Source organism: Muntiacus reevesi, chromosome 8 (assembly GCF_963930625.1).
Source record: "Muntiacus reevesi chromosome 8, mMunRee1.1, whole genome shotgun sequence".
Lineage (NCBI taxonomy): Eukaryota > Metazoa > Chordata > Mammalia > Artiodactyla > Cervidae > Muntiacus > Muntiacus reevesi.
In genome coordinates, this window is record NC_089256.1 from 11114318 (window position 1) to 11126505 (window position 12188).

At 39.3% G+C, this 12188-nt stretch overlaps 1 protein-coding gene across 1 annotated transcript; it reads left to right on the forward strand.

Moving 5' to 3' along the window:
* The first annotated feature begins 479 nt into the window (after window positions 1-479).
* Window positions 480-11585, forward strand: DBR1 (debranching RNA lariats 1). Its single transcript, XM_065943212.1, has 8 exons — window positions 480-805; window positions 1652-1776; window positions 3388-3468; window positions 5280-5365; window positions 6470-6694; window positions 9751-9831; window positions 10083-10228; window positions 10700-11585. The coding sequence occupies exons 1-8, from the start codon at window positions 609-611 to the stop codon at window positions 11391-11393; spliced, it is 1635 nt and encodes a 544-aa protein (XP_065799284.1). The 5' UTR covers window positions 480-608; the 3' UTR covers window positions 11394-11585.
* Window positions 11586-12188: the final 603 nt, after the last annotated feature.

Genomic DNA, 12188 nt, shown 5'->3' on the forward strand with positions numbered 1-12188 from the left:
CGAGACATTCTTCCGCTTTCATTGAGTTTGCTATCTAGTTATGCAAACAACTGGTAGGAAAATGAAGAGTCCCCGGTCCCCTTTGAGAAAAAAAAAACAAAAATCTGACAATTTTAGAAACTCTTCGAAGAGAAAATTTCAAAATCGTCGGTGGGTTTTTAAGTGTTATTTTAAATCTGTTTTTATTTTGAAGTGTCTTTTAGAAACCTTTTAATTTATCACTTTCAGGCAACTATCTTTGCCGTGAGGGGTACATAAGTTTGGTTTCATATTATCAAACTACTATTTCCGGGAATGTTTATTTTACTATTCTGGTTTTAATTTCTAACATCTGTCAATCTCTTCGGACTCAAAAACCCGCCAAGACAGGCAAAATCCGAGTCTATTTGAAAGTTCCCTGGTATCCCTAAGTGGATCTTGCCCTGACGATCCCTTTCTCGCGAGATTTGGAAACCGGAAGTGAATTATACTACTGGAGACTCAATTGCTGGAGGCGGCATGTCATGAAAGGCGGGCGGGTGCTGAGCTCAGTCTGGTCTTCGCTGTCTGTCCTGGGCTGGCTCTGATTAAGGGGTTGCGGGCAGCGCTCCCCTCTTCGGACCGGCAGGATGCGCGTGGCTGTGGCCGGTTGCTGCCACGGCGAGCTGGACAAGATCTATGAGACCCTGGCGTTGGCGGAGCGGCGCGGCCCGGGGCCGATAGACCTTCTGCTCTGCTGCGGCGATTTCCAGGCAGTGCGCAACGAGGCCGACCTGCGCTGCATGGCCGTGCCGCCCAAGTACCGCCACATGCAAACCTTCTACAGGTGAGGGACGCGGCCCGGCCCGCGGTACGGGGTGTGGGGCAGCAGCGGTGGGGGCTGGGTTCCAATCCCGTCTGCCTACCAGTGACCAGCTGTCTCTCTTAGTTCTCGTTTCTCGTCTTTGTTCACGCTGTGTATCTAGGAAGTGGCGCTTAGTAAATGTCACTTTTCTTCTTTCCATTCATCTGTTTTATTTGTTTCGAAAGGAATCGCAGCCTGAGAGGGACACCTGAAGAAAGAAATTGACAGGTTCCTCTACCTTAATGCATAAGATTCTGGGACTTGTTCATTTAATGATCCAAGAGTTTTTATTGGACCCTTGCTGTGTGCTAGTCCTCATTCAGGGCTTGCCCTATGGCTCAGACGGTAAAGCATCCGCCCGCATTACAGAAGACCTGGGTTCGATCTCTGGGTTGGGAAGATCCCCTGGAGGAGGGCATGGCAATTCACTCCATTATTCTTGCCTGGAGAATTCCATGGACAGAGGAGCCTGGCGGGCTACAGTCCATGGGGTCACAAAGAGTCGGACACGGCTGAGGACTAAACACAGCACACACAGCACAGTCCTCATTCTGGAAACGAAGGTTTTAGCAGTGAACTGACAGAAGTTTTTGACCTCACTGAACATACGTTGGCTTGAAACCCAAAGTGGCAGCTCTTCATTCTTAAGGAAGAGGATGGGGAATTCGTTTAGGAAGAGCTTTTAAAGTTTTTATGATGAGCTCAGATTTTTTTCCTTGAGATCATTTTGCTTTTCTGCTGTGACTAATTGTGTAGGCATGCCCACTTGCTTTTCTCTGTGTCTCATTTCTGCAATACCAATTGACAACGTTTACCTTTATGTTCTAGGTATTACTCTGGGGAGAAAAAGGCCCCAGTTCTCACGATTTTCATTGGGGGAAACCATGAAGCCTCAAATCATTTGCAAGAGTTACCCTATGGTGGCTGGGTAGCACCAAACATTTATTATTTAGGTATGTATTTATAGGTAATTTCTTGGTCTGATGGCATGGAAGAGCCTGCCAGGATTTGTATATCAGTTGATCAACATCTTGAGATGTGTGGTGTTTGGGGACTCTCTTGATTTAAATAGTTAATTATGAAAATTTAACTAAAATATTTCACATAAGTAGGCAATCTTGAGAATATGCCTGTGCATCATTTAGTGTTTTAAGCAATACTTAATGTAACTGCAAAGAGCTTCTACACTATTTGCATTTTCTTTATATTTTTCCTATTCCTCTTATTAAATTAAAAAAACAAATTTTTAATAATGGAAATTGCTAAACATTCATAAAATAGAGAACAGTATAATGAATCTCTGTACCTATTAACCAGCTTTAACAACGATTATCATTGTGTTCCTTTTTTCAACCCATCTTAGCCATCAGATTATTTCACCTATAAATACTTTAACACATATTTTTAAGTGATGAAGATTTTTAAAAATACCACTACTACAGTACCAGGATTATACCAGTTATCTATTATTATCTGTTACCTAATTTATGTTCATATTTCCCTGATTATCACAAAGAAGTCTGTTTTACAGTTGACTTATTCACATAGGATTTAAGCAAGGTCTGCACATTTTATTTGATTGTCATGATTCTGAAATCTCATAACTGTCCCTTTTCACTTTCCTCCCCACCCCCCATGCTATTTATTTGTTGAAGAAAATGGGGAATTTATCTGGCTGTAATAGACTTTCCTGCTTTCAAGGTTTAGCTGATTGGATTCCCTCATGTTGTTTAGCACTCCTTTTATCCTGTGTGTTGCCTGTAATTTGCATTTAGGTCTATAGTCCTGATTAGGTTCAGGTTCATTTTAAACCCTTTTGAACTATACAGTCCTTTCATGTCTTTATTTAAATATTTATAGGTGTTTCTAAACTTTAGAAACTTCATTCTTCTTTATTACTGATTGATCTTCTTTTGACAATTGTAGTATTGTGAAAAGGTGAAATTGAAGATGATCAATCAGAAATGAAATATAGAAACTGCAGGTTCTTTATACTTTACACCTTTGACTTTCAGGTTTATAACATATAAATCCATCATAGAACATTTCCCCTATTTCTCCCACCCCATCCTCATATTCCATTAGGTACCAAGCTTCCCAGGTGACTCAGTGGTAAAGAATCTGCCTGCCAATGCAGGAGACATGAATTTGATCCCTGGGTGAGAAAAACCCCTTGGAAAAGGAAATGGCAACCTACTACAGTATTCTTGCCTGGAAAATCATATGGACAGAGGAGTCTGACAGGCTTCAGTCCATGGGGTCACAAAACAGTCGATCAGGACTTAATGACTACATAACAAAATAGCAATTTCCCTCTTCACACACCCTGTCTCATTTGTTCCTTCCTCTCTGCTCAGTTTCTTGCCTGGTTTGCTTCTAGTCCCCTCTCCCTAGTCCACCTTATATATTGTTGGCATATTTCTATGTAAAAGGGTAACCTCATCATAATACTTAATTTTCACCTAATTTTAGGACTGAATGGTATTCTTTTCCTCTAAACCGTTCAGTTAGTAAAGAGATTGCTTTTTCCCGTAGTAATTTTATTTAATTGTGTGATTTTTCAGGTTTGGCAGGAGTAGTAAAATACCGAGGAGTAAGGATTGGTGGAATCTCTGGTATCTTTAAGTCTCATGACTATCGAAAAGGTATTATTATCCTTTTTTTAAAAAAAAAAAAAAACAGGAAACGTTACGTTCTTTTTTTAAAAATTGAAGTATACTTGACTTACATTGTTACATTAATTTAAGGTATACAGCAAAGTATTTCAGGTGTACAGCAAAGTGGGTATTGTTATTCTGAACATTGTTTTAATTTTTTCTTATTTATTTTTATTATTATTTTATTTTTTGACTGCTCTAGTCTTTGTTGTGGTGTGAGGGTGTCTCTAGTTTCATTGTAGGGGCTTCTCTAGTTGTGGCTTGTGGACTTAGTTGCCTCGTGGCTGTGAGGCCTTAGTTCCCCAACCAGGGACCAAACCTATGTCTCCTGCTCTGGAAGGTGGATTCTTAACCACTGGACCACTAGGGTGGTCCCTTGAGAATTGTTTTTAAACTTTAGAACTTGTATGCCGTAGAGTAACTTAAACGTAATATATAGTTTGACTTTTTCATTGAATTTCTTCTATGAACAGATTTATTGTTAAATTTATAAAATATTATATACATATGAAAACATATAGAACATTAGAATGTATCATCTGTGTATCCACCTTTTAGTTTTATTTGGTATTTTGCCATTTTCAGTTTTGATTTTTAAGAAAAAAAGGAGTGCAGATACAATCAAGATTCATTCTTTGTCTGTCCTCAGTCCCATCTCTCCCCTTTATTCCTCTCTTACTTCACCAGGGAGTCACTATTCTGAATTTGGTATTTATCATTCACTTGATTATTTTATGTCATTACCATATCAGTTAATAGCTTTAAACAATATATTATGTAGCATACTTTAAACTTCATTATAAGTGTATCATTTTATATATATTTTTCTGCAATGTGTTTGTTTATATGTTTTTGAAATCCATGTTGATACATGTAACTATTCATTTTAATTTGTGAATAGTATTCCATTGTATAAGTATACCACACTGTATCTGAATGAATCATACCTTGATTTTAAAGAAGTAGCTTGGATTCCCATTGATTTTAAACTTTCATGAATTAAGTTGGCAGCTAAAATTTATATCCTCAGTGTAATTGTTAAATTCAAGTCTGTTCCTTGCTGCCCTGCTCCCTGTTCTAAACTGTTGGACAGGTCTACAAAAATAGGCCATCTCAAAAAAAAAAAAAAAAAAAATAGGCCATCTCACATGTAGCAGGTGTAGATGCAAATAGAAACCACTCTTTGGAGGATAATTGGTAATATCTGTGGAAATTATACAAGTATTTTGACCAAGGAATTCTACTTCTAGGAATTTATCTACAGATACAGTCCACAAGTGCAAAATGATATAAACAAGTTTATTTATTTCAGTCTTCTTTGTAATAGCAAAAGATGGGAACTAGTTAAGTATATCATGATATAGGGACTTGTTTGGCGATCCAGTGGTTAAGACTCCCAGCTTCCACTGCAGGGGGCTTAGGTTTAATCAATGGTCAGGGAACTAAGATCCACATGCCATATGCCAAATTCCCCATCCATCCTTCCCTCACTTCTCTTTCGCCTTCCCCTATACCTTTCATATGGTATCTTTCAAATCTTAAACTATGTGAATAAACAGTGTCAGTGTATTCCAAAATTAAATATAATTTAATTTAAACATCAGAAGCCCCTCTAGTCATTTAGATTTACACTTTGTGGTTACTTATTAGAAAATACCAGCATTTTGAGAGCAGGGTTTTTCAAATAAAATTTTTAAGAACCAAAAGTATTGATGACAAACATCAGTTTTGGAGAAGTATATGTATGTATTTATATTTTCAGTATTTAAAGGAGTTGACTACAACGTCTCTTCTTTAAGGTCATTTTGAGTGCCCCCCTTATAATGCAGCTACAATAAGGAGTATATATCATGTGAGAAATATTGAAGTCTACAAATTAAAACAGGTATGTAAAAACTACACTATGGCAGACTTGAAAAAATGTAAAGAAATTGTGTACCAGAACGTATTTTAATCAGTTTAGTCTACTACTTCCAAGAAGAGCTTAATTCTGTATTTCTAAAATTTGGATCTTGAGTTGTTTTTAGGAGGTTCACAGATGAACATTTATAAATTTTTAATGGCTATACATTTATTTTAGTGATTAACAATAAAATATTTGATCCATGATTTCAGCTACTATTCCTTAAGGTAAGGATGAAGAATATATATTGGAAAAAAGTGATAGTTTACAGAAAGTATTACTTTTTTATTTTAAATAGTGATATTAAATAGAAAATAATAGTGATAATAGAGGATATGGGAAAATCGTGAAGGTCATATTGAAACACTGGCTTAATTGGATAGTGGGTGAAACTGGGTTTTTGTTTGTGATCCCATTCAGTGCCTGGGCTTCCCTTGTGGCTCAGCTGGTAAAGAATCTGCCTGCAATTCGGGAGACCTGGGTTCGATCCCTGGGTTGGGAGGATCCCCTGGAGAAGGGAAAGGCTACGCACTCCAGTGTTCTGGCCTGGAGAATTCCATGAACTGTGTAGCCCATGGAGTCACAAAGAGTTGGACACGGCTGAGCTGACTTTCACTTTCACTTTTCAGTGCTTAACACTGGGCTAGCAATTTTCATCTGTGATAGTTCATATAAATGTCACTCAGATTCTGTGAGATAGATATTGCTCAACTTTGTCACACTAAAGGTGAGAGGCCAAGGCTCAGTTAGGTAAAGTCACCTGCCGGAGACTTTCCGCACTGTTAAGTGGTAGTCTGCTAGGCTGAACTGAGCCTGGCAGTCTAATCAAAGTGTGTCTCTACTGAGCTGCCTTGCCGTAGAAAATAAGGATTATTTATGAGGTAGAGAGAAAGTTATTTCTCTTTGCCTTGATGAGTGAGTAGCTCGGTATTTCTGTAACTTCATTAAAATGTCCCTAGGATGAATTACACTGAAATCTAGAGAATTCCGTGGGTAAGTGATTATGTGGTAGCAGAAAGAAGGCAGGGAATTCCTTTTGTTTAATCTCTTTTTAAGAGCTTGCTTTCTTTTCTTTTTCTGTTAAAGCTGAAGCAGCCTATGGACATATTCTTATCTCATGATTGGCCAAGAAGTATCTATCATTATGGAAACAAGAAGCAACTTCTTAAGACTAAATCTTTTTTCCGACAAGAAGTGGAAAATAACACACTAGGAAGTCCTGCTGCCTCCGAGCTTTTAGAGCACTTAAAACCTACTTACTGGTTTTCTGCCCATCTCCATGTAAAGTTTGCAGCCTTGATGCAGCACCAGGTAGGAACCAAAATGTTTATTCTTTGATTTAATAAGCGCTTACTGAACATCTATGGGCACCATGGGCACAGTTGGGAAGTTAGTGAAAGAAATCAAAGATAAGTTTCTTTTTGTGAGTAACTCAGCATCCAGTCGGGAGAAGGGACAAGCAGTCAATTATAGAATAGGGTAGTAAGTCTGTGACAAACAGTGCTAGGGTACTGTGGGAACTCCTAAACCAGGCCGTGGTAAGATGGGGATGCGGACAGAGAGATGAAGGGATAGAGGAGGTTTTCCAAAGGAGTTGATGTTGCCAGGAAGAAGCAGGTTATCAGGGTAATCTAGGCCGAGGGGCCAGTGTGTGCACAGGCTGTAAGTCTGAGTGTGTGGTGTCTTTGGGGAAGTGCAATTTGTCTCTAGGGCTGAGGCACAGGGAGAGATAGAGCTGGAGCTAGATTATAGCTGCCTTCCAGCCATGCCCTAAGTTTGGGAAAGTTGGGAGATAATGACATCAGAGTTTCATTTCAGAAGGATTAGTTTGGCAACAGTTTTGTGTGTGGGTTGGAGTATGTAAAGTGGGAGACAGAGGGGGCTATATAAGTAAAAGATGAGGTTCTAACCTATGGCAAAAAGGGAACACAGAACGAAACAGGCTCCAGAGAGATTTTGGAAGCAGAATCATCAGGATTTAGTGACAGAGGAGGGAAAACTCCCAGAGTGCTCCTTGGGTAACTGCATAGCTGATTGTGCTTGATGGCAGGTAGATAATACAGACTTCAGAGCTAGGCTTTTATGGAAATACATGGTTCTTCCTTTCACTTCCAATTCTGACTTAATTCTGACTTTCCCATAAAGTATTCCCTAGGGAAAATGTTTAGAAAATGCTGGGTTAACAGAGATACCTTCTCAGAAGCTTCTCTAGAATTTCTGAGCATCTTTATTATTTATTTGGCTGCATTGGGTCTTAGTTGCAACACGTGGGATTGTGCATGGCACTTGGACTTCTCTCTGGTTTATGGTGCATGGGCCCCAGAGCATGCTCTCAGGCTCAGTAGTTGCAATGTGGGCTTGGTTGCCCCATGCACGTGGGATCTTATTTCCCTAAGCCTAAGCCCTGTGTCCCCTGCATTGGAAGGTGGACTTTTTAACCACTGGACCACCTGGGAAGTCAACCTGGGAGTCTTTAATGTCCTAATGGGCATCACCTTTCGCCAGGATCAGGGATGGGGTGTGCAGCGCTTCCTGAACTTACTGGACCAAATCCTCTTCTATGGTAGAGGTGTACTTCAGTGATGCTCCTCAAACACAGTCTGGAAGTTTCTGTCTGAAAACGTGCCCGTGGGCCCTCTCTTCTTCTCATTCCCCAGCTTCACTGGGGGAAGGAGGCGAGGTGACCTCTTTCATTTTCCTCTGGGCTGTTGCCAGCGTGATTATCCTCACCTCCAAGTCTTCTGTTTCTGTCAGTCACCTGCCCCGCATCGCTGTTAATCTCTTCCGGGCTTGTGACTTTCTTGGACTGTTACTGAAGCACCTGGCTTGATACTCCACCCCCACCTGCCCAACTCAGTCTTCTGGTATCAACCTCAGGAGCTTGTGTCTCTGAATTAAAGCTATGTTTGATCTCCTTTTCTTGGCACCTCTGACTTCACCAGTCTTCTGTTTGAGCTCTTTAACCAACACCAGAGATCATCCTTCCTCAGAACCACCCTACTTCCCGGATCTGCCCATGGTCTCCGTGCTTCCCACTGCCTACTCCCTCCCCACCACGGAATCAAAACTCTCAGCAGGGTGTTGGAGAGCTTGCTTCCTTGCTGTTCTTATGAGTCACTTTTTACTTCTTCCAGTGTGACTTTCATGTTTGTGATCCCCCCATGTTGCTTTCTGCCAGTTCACTTTTTAAAAAGAGCTTTATTGGATTTTTATTTCCATATCAAAAAATTCACCTATTTTAGGTGTAGAATTCAGTGATTCTTAGTAAATTTTCAGAGTTGTGCAAACATCATATATAATCCAATTTTAGAACATTTCCATCACCCCAAAAGATCCTTTGTGCCTCTTTGATGTCAATCTGTGTTCCTGCCCTCAGCTGCAGCCAACCACTGCTTTTTATCTCTGTGGATTTATCTTTTCTGAACATTTCATATAAGTGGAATCATAAAATATATAGTCTTTGGTTTCTGGTTTCTTTCTTTTGCTTGCTTTGAGGATCATTCCTGTAGCGTGTGTCACTCTATCATTTTTATTGGTGAATGGTATTTTATCGTATGGATATATATACATATATATATCTACTTTGGTGTTATATCTAAGAATCTTTGCCTAACCCAGGATTATAAAAATTTTCTATTAATTCTTCTACAAATTTTATGGTTTTAGCTCTGCCAGTTTGCTTTTAAGCTCTTCTCTTGTCTGGTCTTTAACCTTTGTGTTATATGCTTTGGGTGTTATTTGCTTTAACATTGTTACCACCGTTACTTTCTGCTCTGACTACTGTAAGGACTCTTTTTCTTTTGGCTGTCTGGGTCTTCGTTGTTTTTCCTGGACTCCTCTTGTTGCGGCGCACAGCTCTAGTTGCGGTGTGTGGGCTTCAGTGGTTGCAGTGTGTGGGCTCAGTAATTGGAGCACCACGGCTTAGTTGCTCTGTGGCTTGTGGGATCTTCCTGGACCAGGAATCAAACCTGTGTCCCCGGCACTGGCAGGCAGACTTTTAACCACTGGACCACCAGGGAAGTCTGTTGTGAGGAAATTGAAGCCCAGAGAATGTAAGTGCCTTGCTTGCCATTGTACAAGTAGAAATAGAGCTAACTTGTTTTTGGAAAAGTAACAGTTGTTCCTTTAACACACAACTTAGAGGTGTGGGTAATAAAGATTATTTCCGTCATATTCAATGTATGACTTGCCTGAGATGTTTTTTTTTTTAATATTTAATTGGAGGATAATTGCTCTACGATGTTGTGTTGGTTTCTGCCATACATGAACATGAATCAGCCGTAGGTATACATATGACCTCTCCCCACCCCACCCACCTGAGGTAATGTTTTAACATTCTTTATTAAATCATGGTTCATATTTTCTAGACCATGGATAAAGGACAATCAACCAAAGCAACCAAATTTCTAGCCCTGGACAAGTGCTTACCACACAGAGACTTTCTTCAGGTAAAGAGAAAATGAAATAGCTTTGCCGTGTAGTTTGCTCTTCCAATGATTAAAAACAAAAATTACTATTCTTTCAGAATTTATTGTTGTTCTTTGTAATTTATATATTCTGAGATTTCTTTGGGAATGTTTAAATTATGTTAATGTTTTTAAGCTACTAAATTAAATTCCTAAACTGTATTGTTATATTGATATTCCTAGAATATAAAAATAGGCATGTATTTCTTAAAATTACCGATTTCTTCCTGTAGGTAATAGAAGTAGAACATGACCCCAGTGCTCCTGGTTACTTGGAATATGATGCTGAATGGCTCACTATTCTCAGGGCTACTAATGATCTTATTAATGTGACTGAACGCCTGTGGAATATGCCTGAAAATAATGGCCTGCATACAAGGTAGGTCTGGCCTTATTTAGGATTTGCTGTCTCCATTGTATGCAGTTTTTGCCCCCTCCACCTTGTTATAATTTTTTTAATCAAAGGAGTTATTGTTAAACGGCTGTCAGAACAATTCAGAGTTTACCAACTGGTATGAAAACTGCACGTTTTCCATCTAAGAAATCCAAGAAAATGGACTGCTGAGCACCAGCTCTAACAAGTGTATAAGTGCATGAAACTGTAAGATGGTGGAGATTTGGTTCACACATTAAAATAATTTGTACTTGTTTTACGGTGTGAGTTAAGGACAGCTTTTTCTAAGAACTGTTTTAATTTCAAAAAATAGCCCTTTGCTAAGTTAACTATAATTTTATTAATTTTGAACTGTGGTTAATTTTTTAATCCTTGCACCTGCAGTCCATAGTTAGATCTCATCATTTATTGCTGAGGTTGATAAAATGTAAAAAGCTATTGTTTTGGACTTTTTAGATGGGATTACAGTGCAACAAAAGAAGCTATTAATGAAGTACTGGAGAAATTGAATCATGACCTCAAAGTTCCAAATAACTTTAGTATAACAGCTGCTTGTTATGACCCTAGCAAGCCTCAGACACAGATGCAGTTGGTTCATAGGATCAATCCTCAGACGACTGAATTTTGTGCCCAACTTGGCATCACAGACATTAACGTCAGGCTTCAGAAGGCCAAGGAAGACCAGCACTTGTGTGGTGACTATGAAGGGCAGGATGACGTGGAGGGTAATGACTCTGGAGAAGAGCCTAGTGAATATAACACAGACACATCTGCCCTGTCCTCTATTAATCCAGATGAGATCATGTTAGATGAAGAAGAGGAATATGATGATAGTATTGTAAGTGCACAGAGTGACTTGAATGTACCGTCTGTAGAACTGTCTTCTGATCAAGCTTCTGACTTTTCTGCAAGCTTCTCTGACATCAGGATCTTGCCAAGTTCCATGACTGTATCTTCTGACAATACAACAGGTTCCCCTGTGTGCAAGGAGGGGAATTCCGGTGACCCTGTGGACTTGGGGGATGGAAAGGACTTAACCACGGTGCCATTGAAGAGGCTGAGTGATGAACATGAACCTGAACAAAGAAAAAAAATCAAGAGAAGGAATCAAGCCATCTATGCTGCAGTGGATGATAATGATACAGCCTGAGACAGTTTACTTGTCTTAGTATTATATGTAGATACATGATTTTTAAGACTATATTTTTAGAATTGGATCTTTGACTCAAGACTTAAGTTTGTAATAATGAAGTTACATAAGAAGATTTTAGTTAGGTATTGACTTTATCTTTAGAACTTTGTATGTTTCAGATGAAAAAGATATTAAAATTTCATATATTTACTTGATTGAGTACCCCTTTTTCTGAGAACTTACTCACTTTCATTTTTTTTCAGCAAGCACTTACTGAACACATACTTCGTACCAGGTACTTTTCTATAAGATGGCACTACAGGGATGAGGAAGACAAGGAGTCTTGCCTTCATAGAGTTACCACCACTATAAGTATTTTGCTGTATAAAATAATGGCATATTTACATTTTGTTTTACAGAGTTAAGTCATTATTGTATCTATACTTATATGTGCTCTCTTTTCATTTGTTATAAATATTTTCTCTGGTCAGCTCTTCATTTCAGTTCAGTTCAGTTGCTCAGTTGTGTCTAACTCTATGACCCCATGGATTGCAGCACACCAGGCCTCCCTGTCCATCATCAACTCCTCGAGTTTACTCAAACTCATGTGCATTGAGTTGGTGATGCCATCCAACCATCTCATCCTCTGTCATCCCCTTCTCTTCTTGCCTTCAATCTTTCACAGCATCCGGGGTCTTTTCAAACGAGTCAAGTTGCCCGGCTAGCTCAGTCGGTAGAGCATGGGACTCTTAATCCCAGGGTCAAATGAATCAGTTCTTCACATCAGGTGGCCAAAGTATTGGAGTTTCAGCT

What these genes read in the sequence shown, in the direction of transcription:
- DBR1 (XM_065943212.1), top strand. Translation starts at nt 609, where the DNA reads ATGCGCGTGGCTGTGGCCGGTTGCTGCCACGGCGAGCTGGACAAGATC. An exon ending in ACCAAACATTTATTATTTAG is followed by an intron (nt 1,777 to 3,387) that starts GTATGTATTTAT and finishes GTGATTTTTCAG; the next exon opens with GTTTGGCAGGAGTAGTAAAA. An exon ending in AAGTCTACAAATTAAAACAG is followed by an intron (nt 5,366 to 6,469) that starts GTATGTAAAAAC and finishes TTTCTGTTAAAG; the next exon opens with CTGAAGCAGCCTATGGACAT.